Source organism: Colossoma macropomum, unplaced genomic scaffold (assembly GCF_904425465.1).
Source record: "Colossoma macropomum unplaced genomic scaffold, Colossoma_macropomum, whole genome shotgun sequence".
Classification (NCBI taxonomy): Eukaryota; Metazoa; Chordata; class Actinopteri; order Characiformes; family Serrasalmidae; genus Colossoma; species Colossoma macropomum.
The window spans coordinates 31,136,211-31,156,883 of NW_023494792.1; the positions used below are offsets into that span (position 1 = coordinate 31,136,211).

A 20,673-nucleotide genomic window follows, 5' to 3' on the forward strand; every position below is an offset into this window, starting at 1 on the left:
AAATAAGAAAGTCTTGCTAATTTTTACTGAATTCATGTTTATTTATATCTATTTTAATGATATATAGTATTTTTAGAGGGGACAAAAATGTATTGCCAAGATAAATGGTTTTAATCAATGTGTTTAGGTGCCTAAGACTTTCGCACAATACCGTATATGTGTGTGTACATAAGGGACTGACTGATACAAAAAATTCAGACAACCGAAAATGTCAGCTGGTACACTTTTGTGTGAAAAAATCAACTCCAATCATTTAGTCAGTTCTTAAATTTCTTTCATTTAAATAAACAGCAAGAATTCACAGTCTTACAATATATAACAAGCCATAAATAATCTTAATAATAAACTTCACCATTTAATTTAACCTTAAAGGCCTGTAATGAGCGTGCTTTATTTGTATGACTCTTTCCCCATTTCCATTCCCATTTATTCGCATTGAGTTCAGTGTGTAATGGGCTTAAGACAAAAAATGATAACTTTACAAGAGAAGGAAAAAGCATACCTTACTTTTACTTTATGTCAGTGGAACCACACTTTAGTCATTTTAGGTCATTTCTATTGGTCTATTAATCATGAAATTTATACACAATGCAAGGGCCATCAGGCATTTTCAAATTATGACAAAACTGGAGATAGGAGGTTTTGTTCCGACAGCAGCAATATACTCAGGCATGATGAGTGCTATACAGATTTCTGCTGATGCAGCTTTAATATCGGCCACTTTAAGTGGCTCATTCGGTCTGCACTGTCTGAAAAAAAGGTACTAAACTGTCACTGGGGCAGTACCCCTCTTGACCCCTCAAGGGTACCTTTAGTCAGGGAACATAACTGTACCATTTGTACCAAGTTGTACTGACTCCACACACCCTGTCTCGCCTCCAGGCTTTTTATTTTATTGTTCTGTTTTAAAACATTAGATTATGGAAAAGTAACAAATCTGTACTTTTCACCTAGAAAAAAAATTATTTAAGGCTCACAGTCGGACGTTAAAACCACTGTTGTACCTTTGAGGGAACATTTACATTGTTTGTGCCTTGATGAACGAAAAATGTACCTGCACAGACCCTTTATTTCTAACAGAGTGTGTGTATGTGTCTCTTTGTGTGTGTGCTATGTGTTCAGTTTACATTCTGTGTATGTTATATGCTTGCAGGTTGTAGTGAATGGTGATCAGAATTCAGTCGTGCTGCAGCACCTCAACTCTCTGACTGAATATCAGGTGGCTGTGTTTGCTGTCTACAGTAACTCTGCCAGTGAAGCGCTGAGAGGCAGCATGACCACCCGTGAGTGACCACTCCTCTAATGCCTTCTCTATTGGGCAATAACGACTCTACAGGAAGCATTATACCCAATTTAGTCACAACTAGTGTTGAAAATGTCATTCTAACAGATCTTTCTCTGTTAGCATGTCATCGTGTAGCAGTTTACTAAGTCTTAGACATTTTCATTCAAGTTCGAAGCTTTGAAGCAGTGGAAGCTTTTGCTTAAATACTTGAAATCTGTTCCCAAGACAAATATAAATGGTGAAATTGATGCCTGTTTATGAAATTTCCAAAATAAGTATTCAAAATGTGGAAAATGCACCCCAGGTGACTCCTAATGAAGATGCTTGAGAATGGCAAGAATGTGTATTGGCTGATGGGGGCTACTTTACATAGTTATAAAATAGAAGAGCTAGGCCTGTCACTGTCATTACGTAACCGGCTGATGGCAAATATTTGAGATCTGAGAGTTCTCAATCATAGTGAATCGCAAAACGTGAGCTGAAAGCATTTTCACTGGTTGGCTTGAGCCAAATAAATGTAAATAAAAGAAATCTCTTTTTCTAACTTAAAGTTCTAACTTTTACTATGTACCATACCATGTTTATGGGAATTTTTTATTTGTCAGTTTGTTGGCTAGTATAGCTAATGCTAATTTTAGCATGTTTGCTTTGCAAAACAAGTGTTTTTCTCTGACATTCTTACAGTCTCAAGAAAGAAATGCAAACTTTGTTGGACTGTAACTGTAGACACTTGTTACGTACAGTACAGCGCATAGTATTGCCTCTTGTTAGCTGCAAAGTAAACAGTAAAGAAGCAAGATAGCCAATAAGCCAAGTTAGCAGCTTTAGATTTTCACTTTATTAGATGCATAAAATGTACAAAACACACTATTTAATCATTAATCACAGTTATTTATATGATAGCAGATGTCAACTACAATTTCATGACCATGACATGCCTAATTTCAGCGTTAGCATGTTTCTGTAATACGGCCACTGGTTCCTGTCACCAACACTGTGAGCTGTTCTGAATGGAGCACTTCACCTCAAACCACTTTGAATGACTTTGTATACATATTCACAATTTTGTTATGCGGAAAATGTGAAAAATCTGTGATATTTCCCTTTAATATGACAGTGTGCCAAAACTGTTGTCTGCAATTGGTCTCTAGTTATACACTGCAATAAATGGCATCTTGTCAACTGAAATGATCTTAAATCTAGTCGGTATATCTAACATTTCCCATTTTAAGATGGTTGTGCACTTGTTATAAGATTATCTAGCTTATTTCTAAATTTTGTTTAGTTGTTTTAGGTCATATTATTAAGTAAAACTATCTCACTATACTGACAGATAACTTTGCAGGTTTCATGCAAAATTATCTACCAATATAGTGAGATCATTTTACTAAATAAAAACCTTAAAACAAGTTAAAACGTCTGAAAACAAGGTAAAGAATCTTAAATGAAGCTTATAACAATCTCAACAGAAGAGATATTAGATTTTTTGACTATATTTAAGATAATTTTACTTGTCAAGATAACATTTTTTGCAGTGTAACCTGTGTATTGTGAAGTTATTTCTTGTGATAATGATAACGTGATGTCGTGTCTACCTATATATAACACCATGGTATAAAATGATCTGACTGACATGTCTGCTATAGCCTAATCGTAAGCAGTCTGAGCTGGAGACACATCACTTGAGATGCTGCTCATTAATTACTTGAAACCCCTGTGGTCTTCAATTAGACAGTCTCTGGGTTCACGTCACTTTGACTGGCATTTGTTTGTGCTCTTGGTGTGAGTGCATGTGACGGTGTTCAGGGGTGTTTGAGTCTGGAGTGTGAAGTAAAGGGGACTGGAATTCAGCCTCCAGCTCATTTAACCCCGGGCCTACAATTCAAACAGAGAGAATTGACCAGGGATAAAAAATATATTAGCAAGATTAATACGCTTAGTCCCAGTTTTCTTATTAATGCACACACACACACACACACGGCTGATAGATGGCTGTGATTCTAAGTGACCTTATGTGAAAGTTAATGGAGGTAGAGAGAAAGGACAATAGTGTGTGTGTGTGTGTGTGTGTGTGTGTGTGTGTGGTCAGACAAATAGATGGATGGGCTAAAAAACTCTTCTATTTCTGCAACTGAATGTTTCTTTTTGTGTTTCAATGAACAAGAAGTGTAAGATATACAGTACTGTGCAAAAATCTCAGACACCTGAGAAATTTAGAGTTCAAAAGTAGTTTATCTGGGCAGTAAACACTTATTTCCTCAGAAGAACACGAATATTAGAGCAATTAGAAATAACGTTTATACAATACATACTGATAACCCAGTGTGTTCGTTTAACTTCCAAACCTCTCCTCGTGGCAATCCTGCATTAATTATTGTTACCATCCCATACTCCATTATGTTAACTCTTGTGTGGTGTTGATGTGTTTGTTACTCAGTGGTCTGGTGGACCCTCCACATTATCGTTTATTTAAATCACTACAGCCATAACAGTTTATGTAAAAATACCATATATTTAAAAAATCACTAGAGTCCAGCGTAGGGTTCAGCGTAGGACCAGTAAGAAGCCGCCGAACAGCCATGTGTTGTGGAATCGCAACCACTGCCAATCTGGGGTGCTACGTTCAGCATTCAAGCCGAAGGGAAAAGTGGATATTCTGTCTTTCTTAGCCAATAAAACAGGTCTGGACATTTTTCTTAAAAAAATAATCTCAATTTAAACTGCAGTCACATTGCACATTGCAAACTGCTGTCATATTGGTGAGAACAATCACAATTAGATCGTTTCCCCAAAAGGTTTAGCACCAGGTTTTACTGTATTTAAGTTTATTTGCATCAGTTTTAATGATAGAAGGCAAAAACACACTTACTGCCAAGATAAATATTTAAACAATGTACTCAGGTGCCTAAGGCTACGTTCACATTACCAGGTTGAAGTGGTACAAATCTGATTTTTTGCTCTAATGTGACTATCTGATGTTTTCAGAACTGTGTGGACATGCAATCTGATCTTTTCTAATCCGACCTGAGTCACTTTCATATGTGGTCCCAGATCGGATACGTATCCGATCCGTGGCCATGTGACCTTAATGTAAAGCTCAGATCGGAATTTGTGTGTTTTTTTTGCCAAACAGAAGTTAAAGCCTGTAAACGGTGGAAAAGCAACACATCTCACCTTTTTTTGCTTTCGTCCGCTCTAATAATGAAGCTGAGAGCTGATCAGAGTTAATGATCTTCACAGCGAAGCTCGTTCTGCTCGTTAGTTTGTTGCTGATGATGGACGTGATTTATTTATGTGACGATACTGAGTAGGATGTGCGCATGGGGTCATTGAGGACACTGGTTCGTTCACATTAATGACAGATTTAAATCACTTACCTAAATGAGTGTGAACCAATGTGTTAGAGAGATTGGATTTGAGCAATGAGGCTTGTAATGTGAACATAGCCTAAGACTCTTGCGCTCTACCATCCATGTTTGGTCAATTTCAGTAGGATGATGGACAGATAGATTTACAAATATTTAGATTGTTTTATTATGAAATTATATTATATTATTTACTTTTGAGCTATTAGGTGGTAGGGGTAAAAAAAATCAACACAAAGTTGATGGATGGATGGATGATGAGTCAAAACATTAAGGTAAGGATTAGATTTTTCATGTTGGCAGTAGCTAGCCACATCTAGACACAAGCTGGGGTCCAGTCAGCCTCGCCTGGGTCGCCTGGAGGAGGGTGTATGATGTTGACAGACCCAAGACATCTGAGGATTTCAGGAACATCACTGATGTGTCCAGAAACATCAGCAGATGCACCTACAGACCTGAAAATCCACTGTTTGCCTTGTACTTCTATTTGCTGGAACAAGGTTCACTCACCTTATAGGTTCACTAAGTTGTAGGTATAAAATTACAGGCTGTAGGTCATCTCCCCCCTCTATCCCATTCATCATTGACCAGTGTCTGACCACAGTACCACTGCTGACCAGATATAATTTGGACTTCCCAACCTAGCAGTGACACTGAGGTGTGTAAAAAACCCCAGCAACACCGCTGTGCCAGCACCACACACACTGCCATGACACTACTATGTCACTGTGTTGACCAGCACCCAAAAATATCCAGCCAAGAGCCACTATATGGCCAGAAACTGACCATTAATGAAGGATTAGAGGATGGCTAACACAAACATTACATCAACAGAAGGCTACAATCCATAACTATACACTAGCAAGGTAGGGGTTACTGATGTGGTCAGTGAGTGTGTGTCTCTTTCTCTTTCTCTCCATCTCTTTAAGTTCAGTAATGTGTGCATGTGTGTGTTATGTGTGTGTTCTCAGTGGCCTTGCCCATGGTGAATAATCTGGAGTTGTATGACATCACACACAGCAGCATGCGTGTGCGGTGGAGAGCTGCAGAAGGGGCTTCAGGGTACATGATCCTGTACGCCCCACTGACTGAGGGAGACGCAGCAGATGAGAAGGAGGTGAGAGAGAAGCTTTAAAACCTGCTTTATAAGTCTAATCCTACTTCAGATTCAGTACTGCTTTGGGGTGAAGGTGATGCTTAAGGGTAAATGGCTTCAGGCTGAAGGATCTTAATACCTTGGTGGGACAGAGGGGTTGTTACATAAACACCAGTTACAGCACTCATGTTGTAAAAAAAACTGTTTTTCTACAACAATGCACAAGGCAGTCAGAGCTGAGGTCATTTACATACATCAGTCTAAAGACAAGGAAACAAAATCAGCCTGATTAATTCTAAGGAGTAAAAGGTTGGAACATGGTCATGTTAAAGCTACACAAACCTCATAAGGGGCCCTCAAGAAAAATGTAGAATATTCATTTATACTATATACCACCTTAACCCAGCACTATTTAAAATGTTTTGTTAAAATTGAAAGTAGCATTACGCTAAAATACGCTGTGCGTCCGCTCCTGCGAGTCGTCCTGCAAAGCCTGAAATAATAATTCAAAAGTCAGAGGTGGTGGGTCGGATTTGGCGGGAGTTTTTTCGGACCACATCATACTTCTTTTCATATTTACGTCACACGACTCAGAAAGAAGGTCTGGCTCGATGAAATGCAAAATCAATATTATACTGAAGAAAATGTGATAACAAACTGGATAAAGATGCATCCTTCACAGAGCTTTGACTGAGTTCTCTTTGGATACTCTTTCAATGCACTTGCAATACAATTTGCAGGTGCCTAAAACTCTTGCACACTTCCAGCCATGTTTAATCAATTTCAGTAGGATGATGGACGGATAGATTGACAAATATTTAGAACTAAACATCCAAACTGTTTAATGCCTCTAAAGGTTTACTGAAAGTTATTGCCTAAAATGTTCACATTGCATGATGCCTGAGATACTGTTTTGTGATCATTTTGAGAGAAGATTTTGGCCTAAAACATGGTTTTAATATACACACAGGGCAGAGAGGTACATGGAGGGTGTAGTGAGGCAAAATAGTTCCTAGACAAAACACATTTACCACTATTTTACCAATACCAACATTTTTTGTAAAAACTCAGATTCACTGGTCATTTTAGATAATAAACATATAGACCATTTAGATAATAGACATATTGACCCTGGTTCCTATTACCACCATTATAAGCAAATGAGTCATTAAACGTTTCTTTAGAATGCAGTTTCACAACAAACCACTCTGAATCAAACCACTTTGCCAAAAAGCTGAAAGATGTGTAGGTATTCTATCTTGTGTCAATTTGAGTAATTGAGTTTGTATTAATGTGTAAATGTGTGAATGGATGTGTGTGTGTGTGTGTGTGTGTGTGTGTGTGTGTGTGTGTGTGGGTGTGTATAGGTAAAAGTAGCAGACACTGTGACTGAGATTGAGCTGGAGGATCTGACTCCCGCAACTGAGTACACAGTCACTGTCTATGCCATGTATGGAGACGAAGCCAGTGACCCCAGGACCGGCCAGGAGACAACCCGTAAGTGTGTGCCTGTTGGCAGATATATGACTCCAGAGTAAAGGTGTTTTCTTTCCAAAAAGATTGGCATTCATGACACACACACACACACACACACACACTCACACACCACACACACACACACACACGCACACACACACACTCACACACACACACACACACATGCAGTCTTGTTTCTGTGAATTGTGTGGCCATTACATAGACTTCCGTTAATTTCCTGGAGACTTACCCTAACCCTAATCTAACCTTAACCTTACCTTTACCTTACCTATACCTTTACCTTTGTCCCCACAATGTGAGTGTATGAACAGGTTTTGGTCCCCACAATGTGGCGTAAACCTGACACAGACACACACACACACACACTTCCCTTTAAAGCAACACGGTAAAAGTGATTTCACGTCAGCAGCTGCTTATAATACTTCATCACTTTTGAAAGAAGCAGGCCAATAAGTCTTTCTCTCTCTCTCTCTCTCTCTCTCTCTCTCTCTCTCTCTCTCTCGCTCTCTCTCTCCAGTTCCTCTAACTCCTGCCCGTATTTTGCGGATCAGCGATGTGTCTCACAGCTCTGCAAAGCTCACCTGGGAGGCAGCGTCTCGTAAAGTGAACGGCTACCGCATCATGTATGTGAAGACGGATGGTGTTCAGACCAACGAGGTAAAGATGAGCACTGATGAAGAACAATCACACATGTGGGCTTCTGTTTCTTTTCTGTTGATGAAACTCATAAAAGTCTCATTAGGAACTGAAAACAGCACACACTGCACCCTGGGTCCATGATGAAGAACTAGAGGTTAATGTATTACACTGAATTAAATCGATTAGTATTAATTCAACGTGTATTAACTAGCATTTCTACACAATGAAGTCCATTGGCCTTTTGGTTAGCAGAGAAACTGATGTGTGTTCTCTCTGTGTTTCAGGCACTGTCCACAGCTTTATTAGTCGACTACTATTGAGTCCGTACAGCCCCTAATTGATATGTATACATTTGGTATATTGATTAGAGTAGATTGACATGTATTAATTGTGTTTATAGATTAGCGAAGCGTATATTAACGGGTATCAGTTGGGTATATTTATTAGCGGAAGGTATGTAGATACATATTGATAGGTTTATTCATGGGGAGAGGGTGTAGTGACACATATTAATTGGGTGTGTTGATTAGCAGAGAGTATATTGATATGTATTAATTAGGTGTATTGTATTGTAATTATAATTACATGTGATGACATTTATTGATTTGATATATTGATTAGGAGAGAGTATACTGGTATGTATTGATTTGGTACATGGTTTGTTCTCACAAACATGACAAATTCTGGGAGCCAATTTGAAGAAAAATTAAAATGACTTTCCTTTTTTCAAAACATACAATAACGTCTAATATTAAAATAATAATTTCATTGATTTTAGATCAGTTTGTAGTAAATCTTTTCCAATTTAAGTGGCCAAATTCTCATTACTGCAACATAGTAAGATAAATCTAATGGTAAACCTTTCTTCTCAATGCATACACTGTTGTCAGGCTAAGTGGTTTGAAGCTAATTGTAAAAATATATAGAAATATTTTGCAAAACATAGTGTCTCAGTGTGGCACATTGACAGCAACTGACTTTTTTTTTCCTGTGCCACATAACATGTTGTTTTGGTTCACATCCTTTACCAGGAAAGGAAATCGTTAAGTAACAGAGATTCAACAGTTAAAAGTAACATAAACTCATTTTTTCTCATAGAAAAGGCAAAAAATGACACAATGTGGTCATAGGATGTAGATTAAGCGACCGAGTATGGAATTACCAATACTGATACCATAATGAGTACCCTACTTGGAATTAAGTAGTTATTAGTGTAGCAATGTACCTTGAATCGTAAAAATTTTGCTGATTTTAAATGATGTGCATTAGCTAGCTATATTACATTAGTTGCCTTAGATTGAGTAGCGTTGCAGTGAGGAAGAATGGATTTTGTCCTGCATCAGAAAAGCACTTCTGTGCAGCTCTAAGTCAAGTATGTTTCATAGTTTTGATCCCTGATTCACATCTTTCAACAGCAGTCTCTATAGCACAGTGACAGCAGGAATCAAATCTGAGGCTAATCCGAGGAGCTCACGTTTAGAGTTTGTGTTGGAGTCTCTTGATTGGCTAGTTGAGCTGCAGTTGAATATCCTCTAAAATCAGGCATACATTGTGCGATTTTAGAAATATTGTTCTTTGTTGAGTCCCATTGTACATTCGAATAGACTTCAGTTTATACACTCTCACTGTATGAAAACGCTTGGTCCGATTGATGTTATGTAAAACACAGTCCCTACAGACCTGTCTATGGATAATTATCAATAAACCTATTTCATTCAAATTAACACGCTGTGCACCCGAGTACCGAGCAAACACACTGAGAACCTGAGCTACGAACCTGAGCACTGAAACTAAAAGCAAACAATGACGTACACAGGTAGGTAATAAACAAACATGGGATCAGTCCAAAATTGATATTTAATAATTGGGTGTATTGATTAGCAGAAGGTACTCATCTGCTTGTTTTGATGCTTATCACGCTTTTTCAACTTTCTGTCTTTAGATTGAAGTAGGCCGCATCACCACACTGTTGCTAAGCAACCTCACCTCTTTGACGGAGTACACAGTGGCCATCTTTGCCATCTATGATGAGGGACAGGCTGAACCTGTTACTGACAGCTTCACAACTAGTGAGAATGATCACTTTTATACACACACTCTTCACCTAAAACTTCACAGTGAAAAGTGATTTCAACTCAGTAGCTGCTTTTTGAGAGAACCAGGTCAGTAAGTTGTGAACCATTTTGTTGTGTTGTAGACTCGGTTCCATCGCCGCTGAGTTTCAGGAGCAGCGATGTCGGCACAGACCGTTTCAGAGTGAGCTGGCAACACGCAGCGTCTGATGTCACTCTCTACCAACTCACCTGGACGCCTGCGAGTGGAGGAGAGACCAGAGAGGTGCAGTGACCACACAGTCTCCAGCAGAATCTGACACTTTCCTCTTTATCATTATCTCTCGCTGTTACTTTCTCTTTCTCTTCCTCTCACCTAATCTCATTTTTTTCACTCTCTGTCTGTTTCTGTCTCCCTCTATAGTCTGTGATTAGTGGTAATTCAAACTCTTATGTGATTACTGGTCTGACGCCCCTGACGGAATACGAGGTTGCATTGACGGCCGTCTACAGAGATGAGAGAGAGAGCGATGCACTTCAGCTCAGCCAGACCACAGGTAACCTGACAATATCATCAACAACACTACAGGTAACCTAGCAACAGACAACATTCCCAACATCACTGAAACTACAGGTAAACTAATAGCACACAACAGTTTCACCAACATTGCAACTACAGGTAACCTAGCAATGCACAACATTCCCAACATCACTGGAATTACAGGTAAACTAGTAGCACACAACAGCTTCATGTACACTGAAGCTACAGGTAACCTAGTTACATACAACATTCCCAACATTACTGGAACTACAGATGAACTAGTAGCACACAACAGTTCCACCAACACTAAAACTACAGGTAACCTAGCAACGCACAACATTTCCAACATCACTGGCACTACAGGTAAACTAGTAGCACGCAACATTTCACCAACACTAAAACTACTGGTAACCTAGCAACACACAACATTCCCAATATTACTGAAGCTACAGGTAAACTAGTAGCACACAACAGTTTCACTAACACTGAAACTCCAGGTAACCTAGCAACACACAACATTCCCAGCATCACTGGCACTACAGGTAAACTAGTAGCACGCAACAGTTTCACTAACACTGAAACTACAGCATAGTGTAAATAAATATAGAGTTAAATTATAAACAAATTATCCTACATGCAGCTTCTTTAATGTCTACAGTAATCACATGCTTTAGTGTCTGGGAGCCTGTTTCATTTCTGTACGTGAGCTGGTACCAGTCATTTCTGTGAACAGGCATGTTTTCTTACAGCTGCTAGAACAACAACTGTGGCAACCACAACTACCACCACAACTACAGCAGGTCAGTGGAAGTATTTGGATTAAGCTTTTTCTAAATGCATGTGTTTTCTACTGTGCATTACATGTGTGTGTGTTTGCTCGTGTGCAGTCATTCGTGTGGGCGTGAGGGGTCTGCAGCTGAGTGATTTCACTACGTTTAGCATGGGTGTGTCGTGGGAGCTGCTGGGCTCCAACGTGCGTCAGTACAGAGTCTCCTACATCACGGCTCGTGGAGATCGGGCTGAACAGGTGGTGAGTGCAGGTTTCATCCATCCTTCTAACTCGCACTCCTGCTGTTAGACTCTAGCCTTCATTCAGGCGAGCACTCTGCATGTGTAGGTTTCAGTCATCATTCAAAATAGCACCTTATACTGTTGGACTACCGCCATTATTAACTTTTTAAAGTCTAAGGACTGTGTGTGGGACCACACTTTAACCCCTGATGGCCAGTTTTATTACACACTTCTATAATCTCTATAGCTCAGCCAGTTTGGATAGTCTGTAGTTACTGAATAATAAGCCTTAGATTTAATAAGCCTGAGATTTTAAGGGGTTAATTCTTTGACCTTACATATCGCTGCGGTTGGAAGAAAACCTCATATCTCCATTTTTGTCGTTTTTCAGTTTTTGACATAATTTGAAAATGCATGTTGCTCTTTACATTGTGTGTAAATTTCATAAGGAATGGACTAAAGGAAATGGCCCAAAATTACTTGGAAAAACGTCTGGTTCCATTGACTTCCATTAAGATTAAAGTATGTTTTTTCCTTTTCCTGTAAACTTATCATTTTGGAGATATGAGGTTTTCTTCCGACAACATAGATATATTAAATATTAGTTTCATAGTCATTACTAAATAATGCACAATTGCTTATGCAGTAAACTATATAGTATATGCAGTATACTATATAGTGTATATACTATATACTATAGTATATAGTAGATTAAATGCTTCAAAATCATCATGTCTTATATTTGAATGCTCAACACTGATATTATATACATAACTTATAGCTAGCTAGCTAACTGCTGCACTATGCGCCTGAAACAGAGGTCACACAAGCTTCCATTACGAGTTGACCCGGTCATATTTGCGGACATGGTGAAGGTATTTCTCATGTGCCTTATTGTGCCACACGCCTGTAAAGTACAGTTGCAGTTAGGGTTAACGCAAGTAGGAAGCAGCGTCTAGCTATGCTACGAACTGCGGTGTAATAAAGCTTCAGAACAAACACTGTTAAATTGATAACGCATGAACAACCTACTTGCTGGGTGTTTTGAGACTCGGAGCAGCTGGAGAGCAGTCAGTTTATGTGAGAAAGAGGAACGCGAGTAGCGTTAGTAGTACATATTGCTACCTCTCACTGGTACTTTAGCAGATCTGATGTCACCTATGCCAAATTTAGTCCCGTCCAACTCAAATCACACTGAAGAAAAACATCACAAAAATGATAGATTGTAGAAGAAAATCATGAAAATGAGTAGACTGGGGCTTTAAAACAGCAGCCTGTTCACTGGTGCCAGATTGTGCAGTAGCATTTTATGCTACTTCATATGGAAATAACTGTCAGTTATGTTTTATCAATACACTGTAACTATAAACTATATTCATAAAACAGATTTAAAAGCAAATGAAATACAAGACATAGAAGAAATGAAGATAATTTATGCAGCAGTACAAAAAGTCTAATTAAAAAGAAGATAAAACATACTTTCAGTTTTCATTCAGTCATTAAAGTGAAATGTTTCTTGCGTCTCCGAGGGCTGAGGCTCAAGCTGAGATGTTTTGAACAGGCCGTTTTTACTTGTTCTATTTGGGTCTGCTTGTTGCCCGGCCAAGAGGCTGTGTGCTAAAACTTTCAGTATGGCTTCTATAAAAATGCCACTCAATTATATGTTCTCACAGAGTGGTATTCAGGGCTCACTGTGCAGTTTGTTTGTGCCGTTATTTCTAATTAAAGCGTCCATTACAAAACATTAGTTTGTATTTAAATTGACTGGCAGAGTGTCAGCACCACACATGGAGTGGACAGCTCCGTGGATATAAAGTTAGTTTTGGTCCACTGAGTTTGATGTTTAAGTGCTTTCCAGGCCCTCTTTGATTTGGGGCCATTTTACCGTCTGGCTCAAACGTAATTTTCTGCCCGAAGTATAAATACTTCATGAAGGGAGCGCACACTATAAAATTTCAATCGTATTGGATTTAGTGTGAGTGTGAGTGTGTGTGTGCTTGGGGATGTACTATTTTTAAGTGCTAGAGCCGCCTTTCCGAGGCTCTGAATTGATTTGTCAGGCTTGAAAATCCTCTGGTGTCTCAGTGCTGGGAGTTTTTGAAGGGCAAGCTGGACCAGGCTGGGAGGGAGAGAGAGAGACGATGAGAGAGAGTAAATATCACTTTCTGTCCTGAGTAATCTTAGTCATTAAACCGGGATGTTATTATGATGTGTTTAGTCCTGTGCCTCTTTTGTGGTAAACATTTAATAGAGGTAAAAATGGTCTCATTTCACTGTGCTAATAATATTTTGCATGGCAGTGGAGCACTAAATATATAATATAATATTTTGTAGTCCATGAAGTCTGATGCTTTTAACAGTGAGTGCGTTTACATGCACTTAATAATCTGATAACTGCAGAAAATTAGATTTTGTCTGTAATCTGATCCAACGGGTTTACATGCACTTAAGTAATCATGTAATGTGGAACTCAGGGTCTACATGAGTCAGGCGCAAACATAACTTAAACTCAGTGCCGCAGCTTAAAAAAAACATCGCACCACTTTACCTGAAAATATGAACATTCATCATCTAGAAGATGAAGAATATTTAAACCCTTTGCTTCGTCAAGCATGTAGTTTCTTTCAACGTCGCTCCAAAAGTGTTTTGCTGCATCTCATGGCAACACTGTTCGCTTATTTCCGGTATCGCGGTCTGTTTTCTCACAAACGCAGATTGAGAAATCTGAAAGAAATCAGAGTAAGAGCACACATGCACTGGGAAATCTGATTACTGAGCTAAAATCCAGCTCTCTTTATCAGACTTCTTAATCAGATTTCTAGATCGGAGTATGGTGTTTACATGACTATTTGAATAATCAGATAACTGCACAAATCCAATTATGATCAGGTTACTGAGTACATGTAAACTCACTCACTGTGTGACCTAAAGATATGATTAAAATGGAAAAGGGTCTTCTAGCTGGAAACAGTAGTAGCCTGAATTTTGTCTGGACTTTTATCCAATTTTGTGGTCAGAAACCACATAAACAAGCCTGTTTGAGATTCCTTAACAACTCACCACAGCTTGTGACAAGGGTCACACTTTATTTGGATGGTCCTCTATAGATGATCTACAGATACTTAAGTCATTAACAAACTTTCTGGTCATATTCACTTGATTATCAACAACACTGTGGTTAGGGTTTGGGTTAGGAGTAGATGTAGGTTTTACCTTGAGGTCAGGGTTAGAAATAGATTCCATAAAATCTTTCATACTGAACTTGAGGTTTGGTGGCATTTATTAGTTATTTAGTTGAATGTTACTTAAAGATATACTGAGCATTTGCAAAGCATCTACAGTGGACCATCCAAATAATGTGTTACAGGGAAAAGTGATTTAAGCATGCAGTTAGCACAGTGCTAAACTGGTTAGCTACATTAGCCTCATAGCTCAGTTGCAAAACTAAAGCAAACATGAAACACTAAACATGTCTTGGCTAATCGACTACATTTAGAGTAAGGAGGGAAGCTGAACTATCATCTTAACCATAATGATCCAGCCTAGTTTTTCCCTTAATGTTTCTGAAGTAGTCGATCTGTGTTATCTAACAAACACTGTGGCACGGTGAGCTCTGTTATAAAGTGACTTGGAGTTCAAGGCAGGGTGTTATTTGGAGATTTTTTTGGTAACCCTGCAAAGCTTTTGAGATAGGCAGTCTTGAATAGTCATCACTACACTTTCCTTAAGGCAGGTGGTGCACTGTTTATATCTGAGTTAGCTTACACTGGTGTATTCCTGTTATTGCCAGAGGCATAATAATACACTCAGCTTGAAATATATGACTTCAGACTTCAGGATATGATTTCCACAATACAATATCACACAACTGGAAAGTGTCTTTAAAGGGTTTGATGTTTGTTCTCACCGTATCAGGATTTATTGCCTTTTTAGAAACTTCACTTTTTTATTGGGAAGCTAAATTTCTGTTATTTTGTGAAATTAAACAAAGTTTATTTATGGGTGAAGTAAATGGGTCACTGCATCCATCCAAAGCATCCACACATCCATAAAAAATGTCTGTTTTTCCTGACATTCCTGAAATGTTCAGTTCACATTTCATCCCAAATTGCTTTTTAAACATGCTGTTGCTCGTTGCACTTGGTTGCTCGTTGGTCAGCCAGTCAGTCTTAAAGCCATAGTAGCAAAAACAGCCTGTTTAATTCTAAGGGATAAAGAAAGGTTGGAAAATGGCCATGAAACAAAAAAATGTTATGCTGTTTTTGGAAGTGAAAACCACACAAATGGAATTCAGGAGAAAAATAAAATACAAGAAAAATATACAATATGATCCCTTTAACCTCTTAAAATCCCAGGTTTATTACATACATTCTCAGAAATAAAGGTACTGTACTGACACTGGGGTAGTACCCCTCCTGTCACGGAGGAATGTTCTTCTTTAGTCAGGGAACATAACTGTATTATAATCCATTAAAAATTGTATTTTCTAAGTGTAAATGAAAAGGTACAAATATGTACTTTTCACCTGGAAAAACTTGTTTAAGGTACACAATTGGACCTCAAAACCAATGTTGGACCTTTGAGGTGCATTTACATTGTTTGTACCTTGATGAACAGAAATGTACCTGCACAGACCCTTTATTTCTATCGGTGTACTAAGGCTTATTATTCAGTAACTACAGGGACTTCAATGCAAACTTTTTGAGCTGTTCTTAGTTTACAGAAGTGTGTAATAAAACTCTGGCCATGTGGAGGTTAATGCTGGCCCAGTGGTGCCAGGTTTGGTAGGGGACGTCTCAGGTTTCCTAAGACTGTTAGTTAAATGTATTTATAGTATATTTTAGTATGTAGTATTTTGGTCTGCACCAAAAATGTTTGCTTAGAGTGGAACCTCTGTGGAGCAGAGAGCATTCGAAGTACGACAGGTTGTTATCGCCCAAACCCGCAGCTTTTGCCGAGACTAACATTTACACACATTTTATTGCACCGTTAAAAGAACACTTCTGGCTCTGAGAGCACACATTATGAAAATATGCTCGGCAGAAGCTCCTTGCCAAATAACATTGTGAAAAACAATTTTGATGGCAGTTTTTATTGTTTGCTGCTTCTCTTAAGGTTCTCCACTTCATGCACCAAAACAAACAAACAAGCCCCAGTTCAAGGTTGAATATATCACACAGTGTTTTGATTCAACATGTTTTGTCCAAATGTGTGCCCTTTGGCGACATGTGTGCCCTTCCGCTTCCTGAAACAGTTCAGCTATGTCAGACCCAGGGCTACTACAGAGCAAAACATTAGCCGTGTTTAATTAAACCCTGAAGAGTTCAGATGACTGACTTAATGCCAGTTCTACCAGACAAATGACAACAAATTCGATGCTTGACAATAATTATTGCATGCATGTTTATACAAGGTTGAATCAGTCTGTTTATTTTATGAGAAACGTCCAGCTTCTGGAAGCTGGGAACCAGCTGACCAACCAATGAGGAGACAGCGTGGTTAGATGGAAAAGGTAGCAGACAGGCAGACAATTTTGGTTTCCGATTTTGATCTTATCTACCTTTTGTTTTATTTATCATCTTTCGATTTTATTAACTTTACCATTTTAGTTTCGCTTTAATGATTGTTTTCTATGTTATGTATTTTTATTATTAATGTTTCATGTTTTTATATACTTACCTGATTTTTTGAGTCATTTTTGAGTCATTTCCGAGTCATTTTATTATTTGATATGTTCTTACACATCTTCAATCCTTTTTCCTCTATCAACTCAGCAACAAGGTCATCCTCAGTGTTCTCTGAGGTTGAATAAAGGTTGCCTGACTGATTGATTGACAGTGTTTTAAATATTCTAAATAAATGACAAGCCACATAATAGCATCACATTCCTGTCACACCTAAAAAAGATGGTTCTTTAAGTGTTCTTTGCCTAGTGGAAGCGTTCTTCAGATTGATGGCAAGTGTGCTGTAGATGGTTCTATATAGAACCTTTTTTAAAAGGGTTCTCTATTGCACCAAAAAGGGTTCTTCTATTGTTACCAGCTCCTATCGTAACAATAGCAGAACACTTTTTGGTGCTACATGGAACACATCCATCTGAAGAACCCTTTCGCAAGGCAAAGAACGCTTTATTCATGCAAATGGTTCTTTCAGCTTTCATGGTTCTATGTAGAACCATGTCATTTACCAAGGAACCCTTGAAAAGATGTTTTTAAGAGTGTACTTTTCATATGTGGCATTTAAGGAGACAATGTCAGTATTAAAGTTGTGAATATTGTGCTGATGCTGATAAATCTGTGAAACCATAACATGGGCTTGTAGTGTGTATTACACTCTCAGTAATAAAGGTACTAAGCTGTCACTGGGGCAGTACCCCTCTTGTCACTGGGGTGGTACCCTCAAGGGTACATCTCAGTACCTTTAGTCAGGGAACATAACTGTACCATAATCCATTGAAATTATATTTTCTGAGTTGTATTGACTCCACACACCCCGTCTCATCTCAAGGATTTTTATTTTACTGTTCTGTTTTAAAACATTAGATTATGAAAAGGTACAAATATGTACTTATATAATATATATAAACTTATTTAGGGTACACAACTGGAACCTTAACACCACTGTTGTACCTTTGAGGGAACATTTATAATTTTTGTGCCTTAATGAAAGAGAAATGTACCTTTATTGAACCTTTATTTCTAACAGTGTAGTGTTTGATGTCTGCCCTGTTTTGTGTAGACGATGGTTCCTGGCAATCAGAATTCAGTTGTGCTGCAGCCTTTGCTGTCAGATACGGACTACAGAGTGGGTGTAACGGCCGTTTACGCAGACGGAGACGGGCCGACTGTCACGCGCTCTGCTCGCACCTGTAAGTATTCTCTAGGGGTGATGTAATATGTACTGTTTAACCACTCTAAACTAGTTACTGAATGATTTGCCGTTACTGAATAATAGTTTAAATAATATTAATAGTATTATTCAATTACTAAAATGATTTTGTAACTATTATGAACCTAATATGTAGTTTGCATGTAGGTGTGAGATTATAAGGCAGGGCAAGTTTATTTACATAGCACCTTTCATGCACTGTGGTCATTTAAAGGACGCTGTGTAAAATGGAAATTAATGTAAATAAAACCAGAATGCAATGATTTGCGAATCTCATAGACCCATATTTTATTCACAATAGAACATAGAACACATCAGATGTTGAAAGTGAGACATTTTACCATTTCATGAAAAATCTTAACCCTCTATTGCGTGAATTATTACTTAAACATGATAGAAATGTTTGAATGTGTTTTTGGTATTTAAAATTGCTTAAATAATGGAAATATTTGAAAAATATTTATTTCTAAAAATTAAATGGGGTATTTAGTAAATTGTTGCCATATGGCAACAATGCATAATCATACCATAGCACCATATAATCTAACAAAAACATTATAAAATCAAATTTTTCACTAAAAACATCCTTTTATTGAAAACAAGAACAAACATATCCAACTTATACTTAGTGAAACGTACGACACAGTATTTACAAATATCGGAAATTAATACAATTTCAATTGGTATTTTGAATGTATGGTAATAACAACATCATAATAAGAATTCCTGGTCATGTGATGTCATGAAGTATTTGTCTTTTCAAAGTAAAAGCCCCTTTTTCCACAATTAAATAGGAAAACACAGATTTTATATTACTGGTTTTTAGTAACACTGAGATAAAGTAATTGTTGCCATATGGCAACACCATGCAGTAGAGGCTTAACTCATTTAGAACTTGATGGCAGCAGCGCAACTTAAAACCACTTCACTTCTTCTCTCTCTTTTCTCTATGTCTCTCTCTGTCCTCAGTGCCTCTCTCTGCTCCTAAGAATCTGAGGGTATCAGAGGAATGGTACAATCGCTTCCGCATCACCTGGGACACGCCCCCTTCTCCCACCATGGGCTACAGGATCGTCTACCAGCCTGTCTCAGGTGAACACCCACAGTGTATTTAAGGGGTTGAATAGATAAGTCTGACTGTGTTGGCTGAGGCTCCTCTGTGCTGAAGGGGAGTGTGTGATGGTACGGTTCTTATTTGTGTGCAGCACCAGGTCGAGCCCTGGAGACATTTGTTGGAGACGACGTGAACACCATTCTAATCCTAAACCTGTTGAGCGGGACAGAATACAGTGTAAAGGTCATCGCCACGTACACCACCGGCTCCAGCGAGGCGCTCACCGGCAGAGCCAGGACACGTGAGTTCAGCCAAGAGCATTCTGTCAGAGCCAGCACATGGCCAGAGCGGCGCAGTACACAGGCCTGTTTAACCTTTAAATGCATTGATCGGATAGCCAGATTGCCAGGTCGCTGACAGCCTAAGGTATCCATGCATTTAAAGGTTTAATTCTTTGGCTACTGATAATAGTTGGTGGGAATGAGTTGGGTAAAGCAATGCAGGTCAGTGGGTCTAGTGAGACTGTAGGTGAGCACCAGACAGTACTGCTTTAAAGCACAGCCCACATTATGGTTTTAGATTTAGTACAAGGGGAAACAAAGGGAAAAACGACCCATGTATTTTTCCATGAATTCAGCATGAAGAGGTGCAGGCTTCTGTGCTGAAAACATAATGATAATGTGACAGACATAGACTGTACTCATTACACATCCTTACTGTCAGAACAAAACCTTGTATCTCCATCTTTGTCCAGTTTCTGACGTAATTTGAAAATGCTTGTTGCCCTTTACATTGTTTCTGAATTTCACGATAATTGGACCAAAAGAAATGGCCTAAAATTACTTGGGAAAAAGTCTGGTTCCATTGACTTACATAAAAAGTAAAGTAGGTTTTTTTCTTCTCCTGTAAAGTTACCATTTTGGAAATACAAGGTTTTGTTCCGAAAGCTGTGAAAAACACTTTGTGTTAATGCAATTTACACTTCCGTCATGCGAAGGTGGAAACGGTTGTATTATGTTAACTAGTTCCAACTAATATGTATCTCTCTCTCTCTCTCTCTCTCTCTCTCTCTCTATAGTTTACCTGGGCGTGACTAATCTGAACACCTATCAGGTGCGAATGAATAGTATGTGTGCTCAGTGGCAGCCTCATCGCCATGCCAACCAGTACCGTGTGGTCATCGAGTCATTACTCAGTGAGTACATTATCGAATCTGTTTCTGAAGTCCAGCCCTTCCCATATAGAA

General features: G+C 38.6%; 1 protein-coding gene across 4 annotated transcripts in view; it reads left to right on the forward strand.

The window, feature by feature from the left end:
* LOC118812119 (collagen alpha-1(XIV) chain) overlaps positions 1-20,673 on the forward strand; it is a 122,212-nt gene that overhangs the window by 52,196 nt on the left and 49,343 nt on the right. For all 4 annotated transcript variants that reach the window (XM_036576857.1, XM_036576855.1, XM_036576858.1 and 1 more), the window contains 13 exons: positions 1,154-1,283; positions 5,622-5,767; positions 7,114-7,243; positions 7,761-7,900; positions 9,825-9,951; positions 10,080-10,219; positions 10,358-10,490; positions 11,224-11,274; positions 11,362-11,504; positions 18,224-18,353; positions 19,343-19,465; positions 19,579-19,728; positions 20,506-20,622. In XM_036576857.1, the coding sequence (XP_036432750.1) occupies positions 1,154-1,283; positions 5,622-5,767; positions 7,114-7,243; positions 7,761-7,900; positions 9,825-9,951; positions 10,080-10,219; positions 10,358-10,490; positions 11,224-11,274; positions 11,362-11,504; positions 18,224-18,353; positions 19,343-19,465; positions 19,579-19,728; positions 20,506-20,622 (1,660 nt within the window). The remainder of the gene's footprint in view (positions 1-1,153; positions 1,284-5,621; positions 5,768-7,113; positions 7,244-7,760; positions 7,901-9,824; positions 9,952-10,079; positions 10,220-10,357; positions 10,491-11,223; positions 11,275-11,361; positions 11,505-18,223; positions 18,354-19,342; positions 19,466-19,578; positions 19,729-20,505; positions 20,623-20,673) is intronic.